The sequence below is a fragment of the Bos mutus genome, chromosome 4 (genome assembly GCF_027580195.1).
Source record: "Bos mutus isolate GX-2022 chromosome 4, NWIPB_WYAK_1.1, whole genome shotgun sequence".
In the NCBI taxonomy this organism is placed as follows: domain Eukaryota; kingdom Metazoa; phylum Chordata; class Mammalia; order Artiodactyla; family Bovidae; genus Bos; species Bos mutus.
The window spans coordinates 61,852,359-61,876,167 of NC_091620.1; the positions used below are offsets into that span (position 1 = coordinate 61,852,359).

Sequence of the window (23,809 nt, forward strand, 5' to 3'; positions counted from 1 at the left end):
ATGACATGTCAGTAACAAGCTTCTTCTTACTGAAAGATGCACGAAGATGCACACAGGCATGAAAACTACCCCTGTTCCTTGTTTAGATGGATACTTTTGAAACTCGAAAGCATAATTCAGAAAAGTTTTCTCAAGCTTTCAATTGACTTTGTATTATTGTTCTATTTTAACATCTTTCTTGTAGTCCCCGGGCTCAAAGAGAACACTGCTGTCTTAAGCAGTCTGACAAGAGTATGAGGGGACAATCAGAGAGCATGAGGGAAATCAGACACACTTTTCAAATGAAAATGGACAAGCAATTCCACGTTCATTATAAGGAACTAATAATACAGACCCTATCTGTATTACCCGCTCCCCCAGATGCAGTAACAGAGCATCACTCATCACTAACCTCAGTGGCAGACAAGCACCGACTCATGGCACCTGGAATGTGCTGCTGTGATTCAACCCCTTGTTCACTGCATTTGAAGAAATTGTTTGACCACAGAAGCCCATTTTGTGTCAATTCCTTTCAAAACTTGTTTTATTTTCACAATTCAAAGCAAAAACACAAAACACTGATATTCATGCTGTATTTAAACAATGAAAACTTTTTTTTATAATTATATGCAAAACAGAAGCTGAACTACTCAGAGACCCTGCACTCTGAGTTCTTGTCAGAAGAACAGCCCTTTCTGAAATTTAATTTTCAGTTTTCTGTAATAATATTGCCACTGAACTATTCTTCATTCTCTGTCTACAGTACCTCATTGGACTCTTGTTCAGAGCCTTCCTTATCTTCTTCACAAACCAATGACTTTCTGTTCTGCCAAAGTAAGCTAATGAAAGAACACAAACATGATGAAAATCTTTTACCTGTCATCCTTTTATGGCATATCTCTGCTTCAAACACCCTCCTGAGATCAGTAAGAAAGCATTTACTTGTACTTGTGGCAATCAATATATAATACATTTTTTTGTGTGTGGGGGGTGGTATATATGCCTGTCGTGACCTCCCATGTATAAGACCCTAGGGAGAGCAGTGCTTGTGATCAGAAAGCACCAGGCAGCATGCATGCACTTGGTCCATAGAATCAACTCAAGCTGGAATCATTCTATTTCTTTTAACTACACCAGGGAGGTGGACAGTCCTCAGATGAATCACTAATGGAAACTTCAAAGACTTAGTTTAGGGTATATGACTAGCTTTAATGAAGAAGAAAATATTTAAAAATTGAATTGCCTGGAAAATTATCCCAGACATTTTTATCTGAAATGGAGGGAAACTGAAAATATGTCTACAAGAAACCTTTTCCAAACCATTGTACTGCAATGCACCACCTAGGTATTTCTCATGTCATACACTCAGAGGAGTTTGCTAGAGAGGCTGTCTCTAAATGTAGCTGGGAATGCCTCAGAAGACAAAAGGATGGCATCATTTACAAATCATCCCACACCCTAGCTTCTCAAATAAACTGGAACTGGACAATAAGAACAAGCTTTCAGAAAACAAAAGCATCAAAGGAAAAAGGAAAGCTTATTTAGGCAATCTGTCGTCTCCACCCATGTGAAAATTTTCAAATATAAATTGATGCCTAACTAAATCAATCACCCAAAACATCTACTGATAAGAATAAAAATTGGACCAAAATGGGAAACCTTAGTACATAAGTTTTGTCAGTCACATTTGGAATTTTCTGAACTAAAGGATCTCACACATGTGCCTATACACACACATTTTGCAAAGAGAACAATTATTGTTTACACATATATAAGTTGTTCCTGACATAAAAGTAAAAAAAAAAAATCTCCAAATTTCCTATGAATTGTTCAGGTCCTAAGAATCCCTTTATGGACTACCTCTGATTCTAGAAAAATTCCCACCCTATCTATATGCCATAGTTTGACACACAAGTAAATATGTGGATAAACCTCATATAAACCTGAAAATATCATGAAATCTTCATGCAAATTTTGTCAGTACCTGTTAGTAATGTTTTTTTCAGGAAACAGAGTCAAACAGTTTTGACCTTATTTAAAATTATTACAAAAATTATTTAATTGTAGAGCATGGAGGACCTTCTCATTATAGAAATCAAGTCACTAAAGGTTGTGAGGTCTTCTCCCAATTTAGGAAATCTTCTTGCTTTCATAATACCCTGCTGCTAAACTACTATTAATCAACCAGAGAGAGATCTATAGTTTAATTATAACCTGAAGCAAAATTTCCATTATTTAGTTTTCGATATTTGGAAAATAAGATGCTTATATTAATACTTCAATCTAAGATGAGTGAATGTTAAGGATAATGCATAAATGAGCACTTTTCCTCATAGACACCTACACTTGAGACTACACAAATGCTAAATTAACAAGGGAATGATAAAAAGGAAGTTAAAGAAGCCAATTAGGCAATCAAATTCCTTTGGTAATTACACAGTACTGAATGAAGTACTGTTATGTTATAGAGTTCCCTAATACATGGAGTGATGCTTTCTAAGGCCCACTTGACTTCACATTCCAGGATGTCTGGCTCTAGGTGAGTGATCACACCATCGTGATTATCTTGGTCGTGAAGCTCTTTTTTGTACAGTTCTTCTGTGTATTCTTGCCACCTCTTCTTAATATCTTCTGCTTCTATTAGGCCCATACCATTTCTGTCCTTTATTGAGCCCATCTTTGCATGAAATGTTCCCTTGGTATCTCTAATTTTCTTGAAGAGATCTCTAGTCTTTCCCATTCTGTTGTTTTCCTATATTTCTTTGCATTGATCGCTGAGGAAGGCTTTCTTATCTCTTCTTGCTATTCTTTGGAACTCTGCATTCAGATGTTTATATCTTTCCTTTTCTCCTTTGCCTATTGCTTCTCTTCTTTTCACAGCTATTTGTAAGGCCTCCCAAGACAGCCATTTTGCTTTTTTGCATTTCTTTTCCATGGGGATGGTCTTGATCCCTGTCTCCTGTACAATGTCATGAACCTCTGTCCACAGTTCATCAGGCACTCTATCTATCAAATCTAGTCCCTTAAATCTATTTCTCACTTCCACTGTATAATCATAAGGGATTTGATTTAGGTCATACCTGAATAAAGGTGAAAGTGGAGAGTGAAAAAGTTGGCTTAAAACTCAACATTCAGAAAATGAAGATCATGGCATCCGGTCCCATCACTTCATGGGAAATAGATGGGGAAACAGTGGAAACAGTGTCAGACTTTATTTTTCTGGGCTCCAAAATCACTGCAGATGGTCACTGCAGCCATGAAATTAAAAGACGCTTACTCCTTGGAAGGAAAGTTATGACCAACCTAGATAGAATATTCAAAAGCAGAGACATTACTTTGCCAACAAAGGTCTGTCTAGTCAAGGCTATGGTTTTTCCAGTGGTCGTGTATGGATATGAGATTTGAACTATAAAAAAGCTGTGTGCTGAAGAACTGATGCTTTTGAACTGTGGTGTTGGAGAAGACTCTTGAGAGACCCTTGGACTGCAAGGAGATCCAACCAGTCCATTCTGAAGGAGATCAGCCCTGGGATTTCTTTGGAAGGAATGATGCTAAAGCTGAAACTCCAGTACTTTGGCCACCTCATGCGAAGAGTTGACTCATTGGAAAAGACTCTGATGCTGGGAGGGATTGGGGGCAAGAGGAGAAGAGGACGACAGAGGATGAGACGGCTGGATGGCATCACCAACTCGATGGACATGAGTTTGGGTGAACTCTGGGAGTTGGTGATGGACAGGGAGGCCTGGCATGCTGCAATTCACGGGGCCGCAAAGAGTCGGACACAACTGAGCGACTGATCTGATCTGATCTGAATGGTCTAGTGGTTTTCCCTACTTTCTTCAATTTAAGTCTGAATTTGGCAATAAGGAGTCCATGATCTGAGCCACAGGCAGCTTCCAGTCTTGTTTTTGCTGCCTGTATAGAGCTTCTCCATCTTTGGCTGTAAAGAATATAATCAATCTGATTTCAGTGTTGACCATCTGGTGATATCCATGTGTAGAGTCTTCTCTTTTGTTGGAAGAGGGTGTTTGCTAAGACCAGTGCGTTCTCTTGACAAAACTCTAGCTTTGCCCTGCTTCATTCCAAGGCCAAATTTGCCTGTTACTTGAGGTGTTTCTTGACTTCCTACTTTTGCATTCCAGTCCCCTATAATGAAAAGGACATCTTTTTGGAAAAGAACATCTTTTTTTGGGCTCCAAAATCACTGCAGATGGTGATTGCAGCCATGAAATTAAAAGACGCTTACTCCTTGGAAGGAAAGTTATGACCAACCTAGATAGCATATTCAAAAGCAGAGACATTACTTTGCCAACAAAGGTCTGTCTAGTCAAGGCTATGGTTTTTCCAGTAGTCAAGTATGGATGTGAGAGTTGGACTGTGAAGAAAGCTGAGCGCTGAAGAATTGATGCTTTTGAACTGTGGTGTTGTGGAAGACTCTTGAGAGTCCCTTGGACTGCAAGGAGATCCAACCAGTCCACTCTGAAGGAGATCAGTCCCGGGTGTTCTTTGGAAGGAATGATGCTAAAGCTGAAACTCCAGTACTTTGGCCACCTCATGCAAAGAGTTAACTCATTGGAAAAAACTCTGATGCTGGGAGGGATTGGGGGCAGGAGGAGAAGGGGACGACAGAAGATGAGATGGCTGGATGGCATCACCGACTCGATGGACGTGAGTTTGAGTGAACTCCGGGAGTTGGTTTTGGACAGGGAGGCCTGGTGTGCTGCAATTCATGGGGTCACAAAGAGTCGGACATGACTGAGTGACTGAACTGAACATGGAGTTATTCTCATAGAAGAAATAGAAGCATAAACAAACAGAACAAGTTCTGGCTTAGAAATATCGTTTGTTTTGCTAATTACATACAAAAATCAACCTCACATATAATGCTATTAATGAAGTACTCAGATGAGCAAAAACTATAATTAAAAATAAATACAAATCAGAATCCTTTTCAAGATGAGAAATGACAGTATCACAACAAGCTATTATTTATAAGTATACAGAAATCACTACACCAATATGAAAGCCTCCTGAGACTCAGATGGCATTCCCCACCCTCTAAAAGAATATTACAAATAAGGAATTTATGCACTATGAATTATCCTTCCTGATTCTGGCAATGCTATAACAAGCTTCCACAGATCTGCTGTTTGGGGGTGCCATGTTTGGAATTATTTTTTACAGAAAACTATCTTGATCCTTTTTTTACTTTATCCCTATGGATTTCCCCACATAGCACAATTCCCAAATTCTGAAAACAGCAGAAGACACAAGATAAAAAGTCCAAAGACTCTCTCAAAATCTGCCCAAAGCATATTTTAAGATTTAGGGGGAAAAAAAAAGACTTGTGCTATTTAAGTTGTTCCTGGTTTCTCTAAAAGAAATTCATTGCAAGGATTACATTTAAATCTAAGGGAGTCAGCTGAGCCTAGTTTCATGAGGTATGAAAATAGTACATGACTTGCTTTAAGAGTTGCGCTAATATTCTCTGGTCAAACAGAAGGTCCAGGATATGACAAGGACACAAAATGATATCAAATCTCTCTTTTTTTTTTTCCCTACTTTTTAGCTACAGCTATTCCTATCATAATTCAAAAGAGAATTTTAGCCAGTTTGAAAATAGATGATTTGAGATTCTCAAAATATAAGAATCTAAGGAAATCATCCTCAAAGATAGTATAAATTAAATATATGGGATTCATCATATGCATTTTAGTGCATAAGTCCTATACAATAACAAAAATAATTGTGCTCTAAAAAGGGAACTTCTTTATAACAGTGACTCTATAAGAAACCTTTATGGGATATTCCAGAACATTATCAATTTGGAAATAATAATGAAAATGTTGTCCAAAATCCACATTTTGTGGGAAACTAAGACTCAGAGAGTAATATGATTTATCTGAACCACACAGCAAAACTAGGCTTAGAAAATAAGTTTTGCTTATTCTAGTTCCCCTTCTGTACCACTCAACTGCCTTGTATATTTCATCTGAGTAAAACTTTTCTTTCTTTTTTTTTTTTTTGAGTAAAACTTTTCTGTCAAAGAAGGAGAAATAAACAACAACAAAAGTCAGTGTGCTCATCCAGTTGTAGGAAATAAATTTCTGAATAGTTACTAAGATGAGTGGTGCTATATTAGTAAACATTTGGGACGAAGTAGAGTTCATTGGTCTTCCCTGGTGGCTCAGATGATAAGGAATCTGCCTGCAATATAGGAGACCCAGGTTTGATCTTTGGGTCATGAAGATCCATCCCTTGGAGAAAGGAACGGCTAACCCCTCCAGTATTCTTGCCTGGAGAATTCCATGGATGAGGGCTCAGTGGTAGTATAAGATTAACTGAGGAATATTGAGATTTTAAGACTTTATTTGAGCAAAAATCAATTTGAATAGAATAGAGTCAAACTGGAAGTGGTTAGGAGGCCCCATTGGCAGGAACTCAGAGAGAGGCTTTAAGAGAGAAAATGTAGAAGCAAAGAAAGGGGTGATTGGCTATAGCTTAAAATCTGCTTAGCTATTTGCCTTGCTGTCCTTAGCAGTTCGATTTTGTAACCTTGAGGCATTTACAGGCTTAGATTTGGGTTTGTTTACAAAGGCCACTGCAAAATTAAGAGTCCTATCAGTTAATGGCCTCTGTGTTTAATTAATTTAGCAGTGGATTAGAGGCAAGATAAAGGGACTTGAATCTGAGGGGGAATAAACTTACTTTCCAAAGAGTCATGTAACCACTTCGGCCTTAATGTGAAAATGAAGAATGATATCGGAGTCTACAAAAAGATATGACATGAGGAATACCTGTGGCAATTTGCATAAGGCATAAGACCAGCACTACATGGGACAGGTTTGCCATTGATGTGTTGTTACTAACTGCTCCTACCACACCCACTCTTCTCCAGAGCACATGCTTCTTCCTTGCCCCATCCCTTATGCAGCTCCTAATTACCTTGGAGACTCAGTGCTATCATAACACACTTAGATATTCTTCCCATCTTGAAAGGACAAAGGCCAATTAAGAGTCAGTCAAGGCCAAGGGCTTCCCTTGTGACTCAGTTGGTAAAGAATCCACCTGCAATGTGGGAGACCTGGGTTCAATCCCTGTGTTGGGAAGATCCCCTGGAGAAGGGAAAGGCTACCCACTCCAGTATTCTGGCCTGGAGAATTCCATGGATTGTATAGTCCATGGGGTCACAAAGAGTCGAACACGACTGAGTGACTTTCACTTCACTTCAAGGCCAAGGAACAGAAACCTCACTTGAGGTTTCTCAAGAGGTAGGTCCCTAGACTGAGATGGCAGTGGGGGAATTTGCATTAGAAAGAATGCCTAAGTCAAAGTGTTAGTCACTCAATCATGTCTAAGAACATAGTTGTTACTGCTTAGTTGCTAAGTCATGACTTCTGAGACCTTGTGGACCCCATGGACTGTAGCCCACCAGGCTCCTCTGTCCATGGGAATTCTCAGGCCAGAAAACTGGAGTGGGTTGCCATTTCCTCCTCCAGGGGATCTTTCCAACCCAGGGGTTGAACCCACATCTCCCGCATTGCAAGTGGATTCTTTACCACTTGAGCCACTAAGGTCTCTGCATATTTTCAACACCCTTCTAGAATGAACCACTTTGCCTGAGTCATTTCACCTCTGAGGACCTTCATTACCTTACTTCTAAGAGAGGATGTGATAGATGGTTCAGAAAACCATGGTCTTTGGAGCCTCTTCAGGATCAGATGTAAAACCAGACTGGGTGGCATTTAAATATTTCCACAAATCTGACCCTCCTCCACCATCCACCTGGCATGTTAATCAGAATAGATCTTCCTTCCTATGTTTGACCTACTGTGAGTCTAGGTTAGATGTTATTTGAACAAAGGGTTTCATAACTGAGATGAGGTTGAGAATCAATAGATCTCTATGCCCATTTCTAGCTAAAAATTAGTATGACATCAAAAATACACTAATTTAATATGATGCTAAGTTTACTGAGGTGGCTGAAACTTTGATATTATTAAAAATCCATATCCTTCAGATTAGCAAAAAAAATCATAAGGCATATATTGTTCGTATACCAATATTAATAGTTACTAGCAACTCATTTTTGCTTCATTTATTCCATCAAGGGACCTAATTCAGGCAATTTACTTACCCAGTGGTTAGTGTATCTCAATATGATGACTAAAGTAACTCTCTTCATTTACTGACTAGATATAAATATAAAATGAAATAGAAATAATGGCAGGTAATCAATCTGATAGCATTAAAAAAAAATCATAATGACCAAAATTCAGTGATCCTAATATAAACAAGTGATCAATTAAATACAAAGGTTAAAACTATTTACCCACAGCTATTTTTTAGATATTTTTAAAAATATATTTCATATTCAGAGTAGTATCATATAAGCTTAGAATATGAAAAAAACCTTAATGATCATACAACCAATTTCTAAATTCTAATGATCAATAACTTGGGGCATAGAAAAGTAAGATGCCCTGTCCTCAATCACGCAATCACCTAGTAAACTTGATCCACATTTCATAATGCAAAGCAAATTTTCTTCACATTTATCAATTTTTTTATTAACATCTAAATATTTTAAGTTGGCATTCATTAAACTACTCTAAATAGTCACCATTATCCACTCCCTGAATGTTGACATAGAACAATTATGTTTTGAAAAACTGGAAAATATATTTCTCAAGGAAAAAAAATAATAACCTTTTATAGGGATGCATTTGATGTAGTCCAACAATACCTTTGGGATACAGAACGTTCAATTAGATTTGAAGAAAGACTGAGTCTTACAACAAAGGAATGTAAAGTCAGATAATGGAAGAAAAGAATTTAAGTTCTTTACACAAATGAACTTAGCTAGCAATTTGCTATAGAAGAAAAGGAAAAACTGGGCTTTGATGTAGCCATGGCAACCTCCTATCTTTAACAATTTTTGAACTTAAGCATCCAAATGTTTCACTTCTTCAGACTCTGCAGTCTTTATAATACACATAATGAGGTATGGGGAAGAAGCCACACTTTGTTCTTAAGCTTTAGGATTGTAAAAATTCACCCGAAAGATACTGGATATTAAATCTCCCTACCCACGTGTTTCCCCACTACTTCAGTTGAGTTTTTATAAGCATTATAAAAGAATACAGAAGACCCAAGTTACTCGTGCTGGGTAGAGAGACCTATGAATTCCTCCTCTGTGCATCTGCAGAGCAGTACACATACTGCTGTTACAAGTCAGCTCTACAGTGCAGCAGCCTCTGCTCTTTTCTCCTTTAATAACTGAGAACTTGGTGAACAGACAATTTATCTTATCTATTGTTGACTTTGCAGTGGCTACGACAGTGTCTGCCGAAAAGGAGGTGTCTGGTCAATGTTTCAGAAACGTAGAAAAACAGAAGGAAAAATAAATAAATAAATAAAATAAAAATTAAAAAAAAAAACAGAAGCAGCTAAAGAATTAAGATCTTTTTACAAAGGAAAAAATAGTTTTTGGTCTCAAAAATTCCATATATAATTATAGCTAGAAACTATTTCTATTTTTATTTTGAAGAAATCTAAAGTTATGAGTGTCCACAAATATTAAAAAATATCCTTAAGATATGAGAATTCTTAACATTGCTTTCTTTTAATGGCCAAAACTGGGAGCTTTTACACTGCTGGTCAGAGTCTAATTTGCACACATTATTTAATTTAAAACATATAAAACACTTTTTTTTGGATTTAAAAAAAAATTAATTTCAATTGGAGGCTAATTACTTTACAATATCATAGTGGTTTTGCCATACATTGACATGAATCCACCACGGGTGTACATGTGTTCCCCATCCTGAAGCCCCCTCCCACCTCCCTCCCCATCCCATTCCTCTGGGTCATCCTAGTGCACCAGCCCTGAGCACTGTGTATCATGCATCGAACCTGGACTGGAGATCCATTTCACATATGATAATATACATGTTTCAATGCTATTCTCCCAAATATCAGGCAAAAATTGACATGGGGAAGCCAACAGAAAAAAAATAAAGATACTATGAGAAAAATTACATCTTAAAATGCCTTTTAAATTGAAAAATTAAAAGTCTTCTGAATTTGCCAACCCCCAAAAAGGCCTTACATACACTGCCAATTACACTTTGTCACAGAAAAGTCACTTTTAATCTTTCAATTGTTAAAAATCTTATGAAATGCAATGACTAGAAATGAAAGCACATTGACTGATGCAGTAGGCTCTCAGCAAATACTTACTGAAAGACTGAATGGAAGAATAAATGAAGAAGTAGATAGATGGTAAACTCTAATAGGGTTTGCCTTTAGACTTGTATGAGTCATTCATTCAAATCATTTAAAAGAGCCTTGATATAATACATTTCATTGAGATGTCAGTTTTCATTCCTGGTGACATTCCACTAACAATGTCTTCTGAAATTGTATAATATTCAATTACAGCTTACCTTTGCTTTAATATATGGAAGATTCTGTTGCCTTTAAAACTAAAAGGAAGTATAAACATGACCTTACGAAAGAAGCTTTAAATGAAAAAGCAACTGAAATTAGCAATAGTTAAGTATCAACCAGTTATTAGCTCCTAAGTATGACCATATATATGATGTGTACACTAATAACAGGAAATCATTTAATGAAGATGTATCTACAATTATTAAGTTTCATTGCATATGGCTTACTTTATTTTGAAGAAGAGAAGGACAATGTTTTATCTATATGTTATGTACTTTATAAACATCCATCCATTCATACATTCATCCATCATAAAGTATTTATTTGAAGGCTTATTATATCCCAGTCCCAATACAAGGTTCCAGATCATCTTCCCAAGCAACAGTCCTAAAATCTTTAAACCTAACTTGAAATACTGATATTTTCAAGTATACTTTTCCCATTCCTTAGGAGAAAAAAATAAAATCCAAGCAAATTGATGGAGTATAGGAAATTAAGTAAGTATATCAATAATTGTATAATACAAGTTTTCTAAGTTTAAAAAACATTTTCAGAGAGTTTCTCTTTTTACTCCAGTATATTAAAAAAGGAAAAACAGAGGAGGGAAAGATGAGGGGGAAGGAGGATAAAAGTAAGAGGATTTAGGGCATATACATTAAAATTCTCAAAAAGTGAAGATGGGATGCTGGTCCATTTATTTTTTAATGACATAACTAGTTTGTTAGTTAAAACAAAAAATTTTTACACCAATGCATATAAAGAACAAATGACAAATTCTCCTTCTAAAATCAACATCACCAATATAATTGCTATCTAGCCCAAGTCTCAAAATTGCCACCAACAAACACCATTTTCTCACTGATAAAGCTAAGGTGTACCTAAAGACCAGCTATGTTTTTAAATTGGTGCTAGTAAAGTGAACCATTTTCTGTTTTCCCAATGGAAACTTTGCAGTATAACTGTGATATTTCTACTTTCTAACTGTGAAACAATAAGAAAAAAATTCTATAAAAATCTGGGGGCATATCTTTTCCTCTTTATTTATTTTTTTCTATGTTGCTAATTGTTAAGTTGCAAGTGAAAGCCGCTCTGTCATGTTCAACTCTTTGCAACCCCATGGACTACAGAGTCCATAGAATTCTCCAGGCCAGAATACTGGAGTGGGTAGCCTTTTCCTTCTTCAGGGGATCTTCCCAACCCAGGGATCGAACCCAGATCTCCTGCATCGTGGGAAGCTTCTCTACCAGCTGAGCCATAAGGGAAGCCTAAGTATGCTGGAGTGGGTAGCCTATCTCTTCTTCAGTGGATCTTCCCGACCCAGGAATCGAACTGGGGTCTCCTGCATTCTTTCAGGTGATGACCTTGAAATAGATTACAGAGGGATTTTAACCACTGTTTTTGGTGTTTTAAGTTACTTAAGGACAAAAAGTCATTTTAATCACTAGTCCATATGCTATCATTCAACACAAGTTATACAAAGATAATTGTGAATTATCATGTAGCAAACATTTGTTTAATGACCTATATACTGGCCTAGGTACTAATCAATCAATCAAATACACTAATATAATCAAATCAAAAGGAAGCTGAACACAGTTTCTAACAATAATAATAATGACCTCATAATTTAGAAAGTAATAACCTAATAATCTTATATCTAGTAAGGAAATAGTCTAATAATCTCATGTCTAGCAATAATCTTTTGTCTAATAATTTTATGGCAAGTAAGGGGAAAAAGAAGTGTAAACAAATAATTATCATGACACAGATGAGAAGTGACCAAGAATAAATCTGGAAAAAGTTTCCCACAATAAGCTTTTGGGGGCTGAGGCCATGCTAAAGGCCATGAGGCTCAGGAGGTTCAGTTTCCTGTGATGATATATGCTCTTTACTAAAGCAAGCATCTCAGACTATCATTTCTGATGACAATAATAAGAAATCTCACCTAAATTCCCTGCTCCGACCTATATTCACAAACAAACTGCAGGTTCATAATTTGTACTGCCAAGTATATTTTTAAAATGAAGCAAAAGCATTGACTGGCAGATTCAGATATTAACATTTGTACTCTTGATAGTCATATTTCTCACTGTAATGTGTTGGGATTTGGGTCTTGTCTCTTATGAGTCTGGTTAGTGTGGATCACACCCTGCTCACTATTAGTAGGTTGATAATATTAATATTCCAAATTTGAAAAGCTGAAGACAAAGGTAATGCCAGCCCATCCTAAGACATAAATCACTGCACTACCTTTGTCAATATGATTTTATCACATGTTTCCATGTATAGGCAACGTGCCTTACTAGAAAGAGCTGCAGGCCTAAAGATAAAGCCTGAGTTCTAATTCCTCCTCATCAATTATTAGCTGTGTGATTCCAGGCAGATAGATTGTCAATACCCTTGTCAAAAAAAAACACAAAAAAACAGAAACAAAAACAGCTGTTAAAATCCCTCTGCAATCTGTTTCAAGGTCATTATTAACATAAAATAAACAATGGATATCAAAGGTCTTTGAAAACTGCAAAGCACTAATATGTAAGATGTTATTACTGCCTTACTATCCTGCAAACAATCCATGCCAAATAATCCATTAGTGAAAGTATCATCATCATTTCCAAAGACATGAGAAAAAAATCAATATTACAAAAAAGGCACAATTTACATATCTCCCATTGTACTCCCTATACTGACAATCTCTTCCTACAGACCTGGAAAAATAAAACTCAAATGTGTTCACTACTTTTAGAACTCTCCTTATTTTCAAAAGCTTACAGAATAAATGTAGTTCAGATTTGGTTGTTTTGGGCATATGACTAGGCCAAAATGATGAAATGAGGTCAGAAAAGAGTTTCTAATTAAAGGTAAATATAAATTTAAGAAAACACAAAAATTTTAAAAACAAAAAATGGCATTAGGTTAAGATCCCCCCCAAAAGAATGTCTTACCTTGAACATTTCTAATCCTCTAGTTAACATAAAGGAGAATATAGGTTTCTCTTTGCTAGAGAAACTGGATCTAACTGATTAATTGGCCGAAATTATGATTGCTCAGTTCGCAACTGAGTTATTAACATTTGTGGCAACACACTGAAATATCTTTTATACTTTGTACCTAGGCTTTTTCTTCATTTTGAAAATAGAGATGCAATAGCTTTCTATTTAAAATTCTATCCTGGTACCTCTCCCTATTTACTTGTGTCACCCTTGAAAGACTGAAAACTTATGAAGGGAAGAAATCATATCTAAGTCCTCCTTTTATCCTCCAACTATTAACCCAAAATGGCACATAATAGGTGTTCATTAAATTTTGACTGAAAAAATTAAGGAATAAACTAAGATATAATATTAGATGACTTTTCTTTAAAATCTAGCTCTTTTGTATTACATTAAAATTTAAACCTTGAATTTTAGCAATAAAGGTAACACATACTCTGTATAGTAGATTTATGTGCATTAAACTGGCTAGATTTGAAATTAGGAAATTAAACCAAGCTGCTTAAATTGTATATAGAAAGATGAATATATATATTAATGTAATTCATTTATCAGTTCACTGAAAACCTTTCTTGAGCATCTACTGTGTTCTAATTATCATGCCCAGGAGCTGGGATTGCAAAATCAGGCAGATCTCAGGCATGAAAGGAAGTGAGTGTCTGATGAGGGAGAAAATCAACTAAAAATTCTGACAGAGATGTGTGCTGGGGCCCTGGAACCACCCTGTACTAGCAGGAAGCTAAGTACAACTTGGGGGGAGGAGTTATATGGAAGGCTTCCTAGAGAGGTGATGCTTGAACTGAAGATTGACAAAACAGCAAGAATTAACTTAAAACAAAGAAACAGGCAATCCAGGCAGAGAGAAGTTGCGCCATCTACAGTTCTATAGGCAGAGAGAAGGCTGCATGCAGGAGAATGGCAGAAGATGACAAGAAACAGAGAAAAAGAGGAGGGACCCCAGATCATGGATGTCTAAGGATTTATGAGGCATCTTCAGGAAGAAGCAGTTGCATTAAATTCTTTCAAGGGGCTTACAGCCTACTTAAAACAGATTAAGAGTAATAATATCTGAAGAGTATTTTATAAAAAAAAAGAATTCTGATCATTAAATAAGTGAAGTAATTAAAAAAAAAAGAAGATAATTCAGGATAACTTAGTAGTTATCTGAATTTCATGATCCAGTTTTATCAGATGTCTTAGTGGATAAGAGGAGGACAAGATGTGACAGAACTGTAAATTTTTCACAAGTTTTAAAACCAAGGAATTTTTAAAATTCAATTAAAAAGTTTTGTCTCTCTGTGGAAGCTATATCTCCAAATATATTTATCTCTGTCATTGAAACACCAATGTTAGAGTCAGTCAGCAATGCCATTATGAATGTCAACACTGGGCAGAGATGAAAGAAAAGTATTCACAGACTGATTATTCAGCAGAGTGGCTCAGACAATAAAGCGTCTGCCTACAATGCGGGAGACCTGGGTTCAATCCCTGGGTCGGGAAGATCTCCTGGAGAAAGAAATGGCAACCCACTCCAGTATTCTTGCCTGGAAAATCCCATGGATGGAGGAGCCTGGTAGGCTACAGTTCATGGGGTCGCAAAGAGTCGGACACAACTGAGCAACTTCACTCACTCACTCACTCCTGGTAGGCACCAGTCTCAGAATGAACAGGGCAGCCGTGCTCCAGCTGTCCTGTACATTTGCAGGGAGAACTCACCAGCAGTATAACAGGTGGAGTGAACATCTGAAAGTTGTAGGTATTTTATAATATAGCAAATATCAAAATTGCAACTTGGCTTTGCAGTTGCTTATTATTACAACAAAGACATCAATAACCGTTTAAAAGAAGGTACAGCTAAGTGTCTGTTTTACTGATGTGATAAAGTTACTTTTTCATTGTTGTAACTAATGGAATATAAGTTATTTTCAGGGGATAATAAAACAGTCTAACATTAATCTGAATTTCAGCTAAACATAACAATATACAAGTGCATCTACAGCAAGTTAGACAATCTTTTCCAAAGACTACAAAATTCAAGTCACTTTATACAAAGGAGACTTTGGAAAGAAGTATGAATGAAAATGGAAAATTCAGCTAAATACCACAATTTCTACATCATTTTATAATTTTGTTTCTAAATGTCGTCTCCTGGAAACCTGAGGAATCACAGACTAATTCATTTGATTTTTAACTGAACAGCATTATTTATTTATCATTTATTTATAACCTTTTAATTTTGCCTCTCTAAGAGAAAATAAAAAAGCCATCACTGAAAGGTTTTCTCCCCTCCCCACCGTAATTGTCAAATAGAACAACAAATAATAGCTTGTAATAACAAGCAATAAAATAACCAAAGATTGGAAAAACAGAGAAAAATTCTTTATGTTTAATGTAATTTAAGTTTTCTAAAGATACAGTTTCTCAGCCTGTCCAATTTCTGGGCCAATTACTATTGGCCCAGGGAATAAGGGAATAACAGGGAATAAGGTCATCAAAACATATTGAATTAACTGTAAAGTAAGACTATTATATATAAGAATCATAATTAGTTAATGGGTATTGTATTGTTTCCTTTGGACTAATTATCTTTCTTTTTTCTTTTCTATTTTATTATAGTTAGCATCATGCTGCTATTCCTGCAAGTACTGAACTAGCACGGGATGTGAATATTATACTCCTAAATAAATGAATTGCCTAATTTCCTGTGACCATCTATACATACTCCATCTTCAAAAATTACATCCATATCCTATCATAAAGGAGACAGAAGCCTTTTCTCCAATATGCATGGCATTTCTGGACAATGCAACTGTGGCACCGGCACTTATTTCCATGAAGAAAATCTTTGCCGTTCTCTGGCATTCGTCATTTGACAAAAGCAACTATTTTTTTTATCAATCAGCTCTTACTGATCTTACTAGCAGTGACCGTGGAATCCTTAAGGGCCCATTAAATTTCTGAAGAAGAAAGCTAAGATGAAGGACCTGCCACTCCAAATTCATGTGCTACTTGGCCTAGCTATCACTACCCTAGTACAAGCTGTAGATAAAAAAGCAGATTGCCCACAGTTATGTACGTGTGAAATCCGGCCCTGGTTTACACCTCGATCCATCTATATGGAGGCATCTACCGTGGATTGTAATGATTTAGGTCTTTCAAATTTCCCAGCCAGACTGCCTGCTGACACACAGATTCTGCTACTACAGACTAACAATATTGCAAAAATTGAATACTCCATAGACTTTCCAGTAAACCTTACTGGCCTGGACTTATCTCAAAACAATTTATCTTCAGTCACCAACATTAATGTAAAAAAGATGCCTCAGCTTCTTTCTGTATACCTAGAAGAAAACAAACTTACTGAGCTGCCTGAAAAATGTCTGTCTGGACTAAGCAACTTACAAGAACTCTATATTAATCACAACTTGCTTTCTACAATTTCACCAGGAGCCTTTATTGGCCTACATAATCTTCTTCGACTTCATCTCAATTCAAACAGATTGCAGATGATCAACAGTAAGTGGTTTGAGGCTCTTCCCAATCTGGAGATTCTGATGATTGGGGAAAATCCAATCATCAGAATCAAAGATATGAACTTTAAACCTCTTATCAATCTTCGCAGCCTGGTTATAGCTGGTATAAACCTCACAGAAATACCAGATAACGCCTTGGTTGGACTTGAAAACTTAGAAAGCATCTCTTTTTATGACAACAGGCTTATTAAAGTGCCCAATGTTGCTCTTCAAAAAGCAGTAAACCTCAAATTTTTGGATCTAAATAAAAATCCCATTAACAGAATACGGAGGGGAGATTTTAGCAATATGCTACACTTAAAAGAGTTGGGAATAAACAATATGCCTGAGCTGATTTCCATCGACAGTCTTGCTGTGGATAACTTACCAGATTTAAGAAAAATAGAAGCGACTAACAACCCCAGGTTGTCTTACATTCACCCAAATGCATTCTTCCGGCTGCCCAAGCTGGAATCACTTATGCTTAACAGCAATGCCCTTAGTGCCCTGTACCAGGGTACAGTTGAATCTCTGCCAAACCTCAAGGAAATCAGCATACACAGCAATCCTATCAGGTGTGACTGTGTCATCCGTTGGATTAATATGAACAAAACCAACATTCGATTTATGGAGCCAGAGTCACTGTTTTGTGTGGACCCGCCCGAATTCCAAGGCCAGAATGTGCGGCAGGTGCATTTTAGGGAAATGATGGAAATCTGTCTCCCTCTTATAGCTCCTGAGAGTTTTCCTTCCAATCTGGATTTAGAAGCTGGGAGTTATGTTTCCTTACACTGTAGAGCTACTGCAGAGCCACAGCCTGAAATCTACTGGATAACACCTTCTGGTAAAAAACTCTTGCCTAATACTCTAACAAATAAGTTCTACGTCCATTCTGAAGGCACACTTGACATAAGCGGCATCACCCCAGCAGAAGGGGGTTTGTATACCTGCATAGCAACTAACCTGGTGGGTGCTGACTTAAAGTCTGTTATGATCAAAGTGGATGGGTCTCTTCCCCAGGATAACAGTGGGTCCTTGAATATTAAAATAAAAGATGTTCAGGCCAATTCCGTTCTGGTGTCTTGGAAAGCAAGTTCTAAAATTCTCAAATCCAGTATTAAGTGGACAGCCTTTGTCAAGGCTGAGAATTCCCATGCTGCCCAAAGTGCGCGAATACCATCTGATGTCAAGGTGTATAATCTTACTCATCTGAACCCAGCAACTGAGTATAAGATTTGTATTGATATCCCCACCATCTACCAAACAAGCAGAAAACAATGTATAAATGTCACCACAAAAGGTTTGGACCCTGATCAAAAAGAGTATGAAAAGAATAACACCACAACATTTATGGCTTGCCTTGGAGGCTCTCTGGGGATTATTGGTGTGATATGTCTTTTCAGCTTCCTCTCTCAAGAAGTCAACTGTGATGGTGGACATAACTATGTAAGGAATTACTTACAGAAACCAACCTTTGCATTCAGTGAGCTTTATCCTCCTCTGATCAACCTCTGGGAAACAGGCAAAGAAAAAGGTACAGCACTGGAAGTAAAAGCAACTGTTATAGGTGTGCCAACTAACATGTCCTAAAAACAACCAACTAAATCTACTTCAAGGAAAAACTCAAGACTGTGGTTATACTTAAAAAAAAAAAAGGCAGAGAAATATTACTTTGCAGAAAGAAGTTTAAGCTTCACCAGTGCTGCTCCTGACCAATGGACATATGTACAAGTTCGGCATTTTAATTAACTGGCTTCAAAGGGTACTGTGGCAACCAAATAAAATAAATCCATTTTCTAGAACTTTCATGTAACTTTTCTGTCTGGACTACAGTTAAAGTGAACAAAAACATTTCTGTATTTTTTTTTAAGTATATAAGAATAGTTGAACTGAGCAATACCTCCTCCTGTGTTGTATTACACATATTAGCCACGAGTTTTTGCAGTGACCCGATAAACTTGAATTGACAGGTGGTGTAATAAAATGGACAAATTCTGTAGAGTAGACACAGTGAGTATGTGGACCTCTTTTATAAGGAAAAATACATTTTGGATTAAAATCAGTTGCTTTTGTCTTGTTTTTGTTTCTAAATAAAGAATAATTTCTGGGAAATACCATCTGACCAGATATTTAAATGACAGTGTTTCCAAAAGTGTTTTTCTATAATGAAATTTGGAAGGCTAAGAGTAAGACACTTTTACTGGGTGTAACTATATATTTATAATGCACAAAAATGGATCTTGGAAGGCACTTTATCAATATTGAACAGCAATAATAATATTGTATTTAACCCCTTATTGACAAAAACAAATCCTCTAGGAAATTATGTATTCACTTAAAGATTTTCTTAACAAGAAGCTTTTGGAGTAGATATAATTATTAGGTTCATGTAATATAAACCCAATATTTAAGGAACTGAAAGTCTTATTTTAATAATTGGCAGTAACTCAATATTAGGCTGCTTGCTTTGTAGAAAATATCACCAAATCTCAGTAGGACTTACCTATGTGTAATTTTCAAATCTTGTTGTGGTTGTAAACAGTTAACGACAGTTAATGACACTGCAATAACAAACAAATAACCTAACACTCTTCTATATTGCAAATACAGCAAGAAAACAATATACTCTATATGACCCCCAAAGAAGGAGGTTTATATAATTGTGTAGCAACTTACCCAGTTGGTATGGACTTAAAGATAGTTATAATCAAAGTGGATGATTCTTTATCCCAGGATAACAATAGATTTCAGAATTTTAGGAGACTATAATTTTCTGAGACTAAAATTTTAAATTTAATCTTAAGATATACAGAATTGATAGTAGAAGAAGTTCCACAGTTAAAGAGAAATTTAAGAGAACTGTTTTACTAATGAAAAGATTCTGAGACTAATTTAGAATAAAAGAGAAAAAATGCAGTTCTCTATGACTATATTTAAGGCACCTAAAGGAATGCAGGTTAAAAAATCGAGAATCATTGAAATACTAATATTTGTAATTTAGAATCTTATACAAAAAATACAAGAATTTCACCTGGAAAAAACTACCAAGATTTTTTAAGGCTTTAGTCATATTTACAAACAAAATCCATAGTTCTACCCCCAAAATGTATCTATGTACAAATAAAACATCCTGAAACTATTAAAAAAAAATCACCAACAGGAATAAGCCTTACTTTCTACATGCAAATTTCTTATCTCTACAAGGCTTCCTTGTTAATTGCTACTTTAACTATTCATAATCAATTGCTTAATTGTTCTTATAGAAGCTTCCTTCCTCTTACCAATATGTCACTGGCCTGTAATCATTTCTAGCACTGAAGTCATATCAACGTATTTGTTAATACTAGACATTTGCTTTTGTGATAGCACTAACAGTATCTAATTAAATCCAAGCTGTTAATGCAATGCTTTAAAGTAATTGTTATGAATTCTTTAAAACAAAAGGACAAACTGTGTTAATTTTACCACAAACAAAATATGAAACTTGCTAATTCAGTGTGTTTCCCAAACACAAATTTTACAACCTGATGAATCACTATCACAGAGAGGCTGACATTAGAATTTATCAGCAAGGCATGCTCATACATCACAAGAGGTTTCAGCACCATGGACAGAGCTTTTTAAGAGCCAGGCTATTTATCAAAAACATAGGAGCTGAAATATGACCTAATAGGATGCAGGTACTGTATAGGTCAGCAAGAACTTGCTTAGGTGCCTTGTATATGTCTATCTGCATGAAGAACTATAACAAACATATGGGGAAGCTGAGAATCCATTTCAAGCTACATTTTTCTTAGAGAAATTGCAGTAAATACATACTCTGAATAGATACCTTACAGTGAGCACAGAAATGAAGTATTTCTGTTACAGGTGAATAAATACAGATGCTCAAAGCAAATCATGATCCTACTTCCTTGCTCAAATTTTAATCTAATATTCAGAAAATCAATTTTTTTCATTTGATCTAAAATGTTTTATTTATCACATGTTGATATAGGAACTTAATTCTATTACTGCTCTTAATACACATACACACTAGCCTAACACCCTCCTCAGACTAGTTAACATCAAGATGTCTGTCTACTTACCATAAATTATTTCAAAGCACAGAAACATAGATAATTATCTTTCCCCTGTTCTCAACATACATTGATTGCCCAAGAAATATGAGGAAGTTAAATTCAAGAAGGTAAATCTACCACTGCCAAAATGGTTATGTATTTTATGAGGAAGACCAACTTACCCTATCCACTCTTATAAAATCTTACAACAGCTATGAATAGCATTTTCATAGGTTAGCCTTTTACATGAAAAATTAGAAGTGATAGGTGAGTAACCAATGAAGCAAACAAAACAACTAAAATTATATATCCCCTTTAAAAAATGTTCTCACAGCTATCACAAGTAGCTGAAAAGAATTCTCATTGTATATGTAACTATCAAGAATATCTTTAGGTTCACCACAATGCTGACTTTCTAGGAGATGGGGATTTACTAATAGTAATTATATTGTGGCTACATGTTCTTTGATTCATTCTCTTTCTGTATCGCTGTAAATTGCCAAAACAAATTCTAACAAATAAGTAAAATGTTTTTTTTTCCCAAAAAATATGATTATCACAGGCAATTTAGAATATCAAACACCCCAAATGGTCATTTGGGAATAAATCTAAACAAAGACTAAAATGATTTTCTCTTTAAATGTTAGTATTTTCACCCTTAGTTTTGCAGTCTAATCATTATAATATTATTTTACCCCGACAGATGAATTGCTAATTAGGCTGTTGCTTAGAAGCACGGCAGTATTATACTGGAAAGAAATAGCCATGAATCAAAATCAAAAACAGCCTAGAATCAAAATGCTATCATCAGTATCATGGAAGTCTGGAAAAAGAAAGAATCTGACTCTAATTTCAACACAATAGTGACCACTTTTCTGTGTTAATTTGAAAAGTGAGAACTTGATCTATTGTTAAGGCTGACCACCAAATTAATTTATATTATTTCTCTGAGGCAAGGGAAAAATAAAACACTGTTTATCCACAGAAATACAATGGAAAAATCTGAGTTAATTTTTATTGCCATGGTCCATATATCCACTAAAGTATCCAAAATTAATATACAAATTTTAATTCCAATTAAAATATTAAATTATTAAAATACTTTAAATTCCAATAAGTATTAAAATACAAACTTTAAAGAATAGTCTATTAAAATATAGATTATTACCAAAATCTGGCCTAAACATTCCATTAATGATATAGCAAAGGTCCTCTTGAATTGACTAAGAAGCATTCAGCATTCCCAAGTGAGAAGACACACAAAATTTTGAACACATGAAAAGGATACATTTCCTTTTTATTCTTACTGAAAATAGACAAACCCATATAGACATGAATTTACTTACTCTAGTTCAGTTACACATACATCAGAGAACACTTAGCTTATCTTCAAAACAAGCCATATGGTCAATATCAAATAAGGGGTTAGGTATATCACAGATACATTGATATAGCTTTCTCTTAAAAGTAAAGTGAGGTATTTAAATAAGTAATGACTTAAGAACAAATTTATCACATATAACTTCAATATTAGTGTAATATGGTCCAGAATAACAAAGCATAAAAATATGAATTGTGGCTGACCTCAGCAAGGCTTTCAGAAGGATGAACTGTTACAGCATTTGAAGTTTTCATAGTGGTTAGTGTGTATATCTGGAGAAGGCAATGGCACCCCCTTTCCAGTACTCTTGCCTGGAAAATCCCATGGATGGAAGAGCCTGGTAGGCTGCAGTCCATGGGGTCGCTATGAGTCGGACACGACTGAGCGACTTCCCTTTCACTTTTCTCTTTCCTGCATTGGAGAAGGAAATGGCAACCCACTCCAGTGTTCTTGCCTGGAGAATCCCAGGGACAGGGGAGCCTGGTGGGCTTCCGTCTATGGGATCGCACAGAGTCGGACATGACTGAAGTGACTTAGCAGCAGCAGCAACAGCAGTGTGTATATCTTTACTAATTCTGAGACATCTTCAAGAAACTAATGGAATTCTGTGATCATTTTAAGAAAAATACAGCTTCTCACTAAAACATATGGTTCGGTGTCTGAAGGTATTGATTCAACGTTCGGTTGTGATATTCATTTACAGTGTTTACCAGCCTCTGGAACAAATAATGGAGTAAACCTTGGACATAAGTTGACACTCCTAATCCTAGAAGAGAGAGAATCAGACAGTAATAAAATAACCTCTCTGTCATCTGTGGTAACAGATTCAAGGTTGATAAAGACAAATAGTTCTTAAACCAACAGAGGTATCATTATTACAGGAATATGATCAAAGAGTTTACCTTACCTGCAGGTCAAGAAGCAATGGTTAGAACCAGACATGGAACAGACTGGACCAAATTGGAAAAGGAGTACGTCAAGGTTGTATACTGTCACCGGGCTTATTTACCTTATACACAGAGTACATCATGTGAAATGCTTGGCCAGATGAACCACAAGCTGGAATCAAGATTGTCGGGAGAAATACCAATAACTCAGATATGCAGATGATACCACCCTTACGGCAGAAAGTGAAAAACTAAAGAGCCTCTTGATGAGAGTGAAAAGGCTGGCTCAAAACTGAACAGTCAAAAAATGAAGATCATGGCAACTGATCCAATCACTTCATGGAAAATAGATGGGGAAACAAGAGAAACAGTGACAGACTTTATTTTCTTGGGCTCAAAAATCACTGCAGATGGTGACTGCAGCCATGAAATTAAAAGATGTTTGATCCTTGGAAGAAAAGCTATGAGCAACCTAGACAGCAACTAAAAAGCAGAGACATTACTTAGCAAAGGTCCATATAGTCAAAATTATGGTTTTTCTAGT

General features: G+C 36.0%; 2 protein-coding genes across 2 annotated transcripts in view; one reads left to right on the plus strand and one right to left on the minus strand.

The window, feature by feature from the left end:
* Positions 1–19,042, plus strand: part of LRRN3 (leucine rich repeat neuronal 3) — a 41,696-nt gene extending 22,654 nt beyond the window's left edge. The window contains exon 2 of the mRNA XM_070368802.1: positions 16,041–19,042. Coding sequence (XP_070224903.1) covers positions 16,400–18,526 — 2,127 coding nt within the window. The 5' untranslated portion in view covers positions 16,041–16,399 and the 3' untranslated portion in view covers positions 18,527–19,042. The remainder of the gene's footprint in view (positions 1–16,040) is intronic.
* IMMP2L (inner mitochondrial membrane peptidase subunit 2) overlaps positions 1–23,809 on the minus strand; it is a 949,675-nt gene that overhangs the window by 476,810 nt on the left and 449,056 nt on the right. The gene's annotated exons all lie outside the window — the stretch shown is intronic.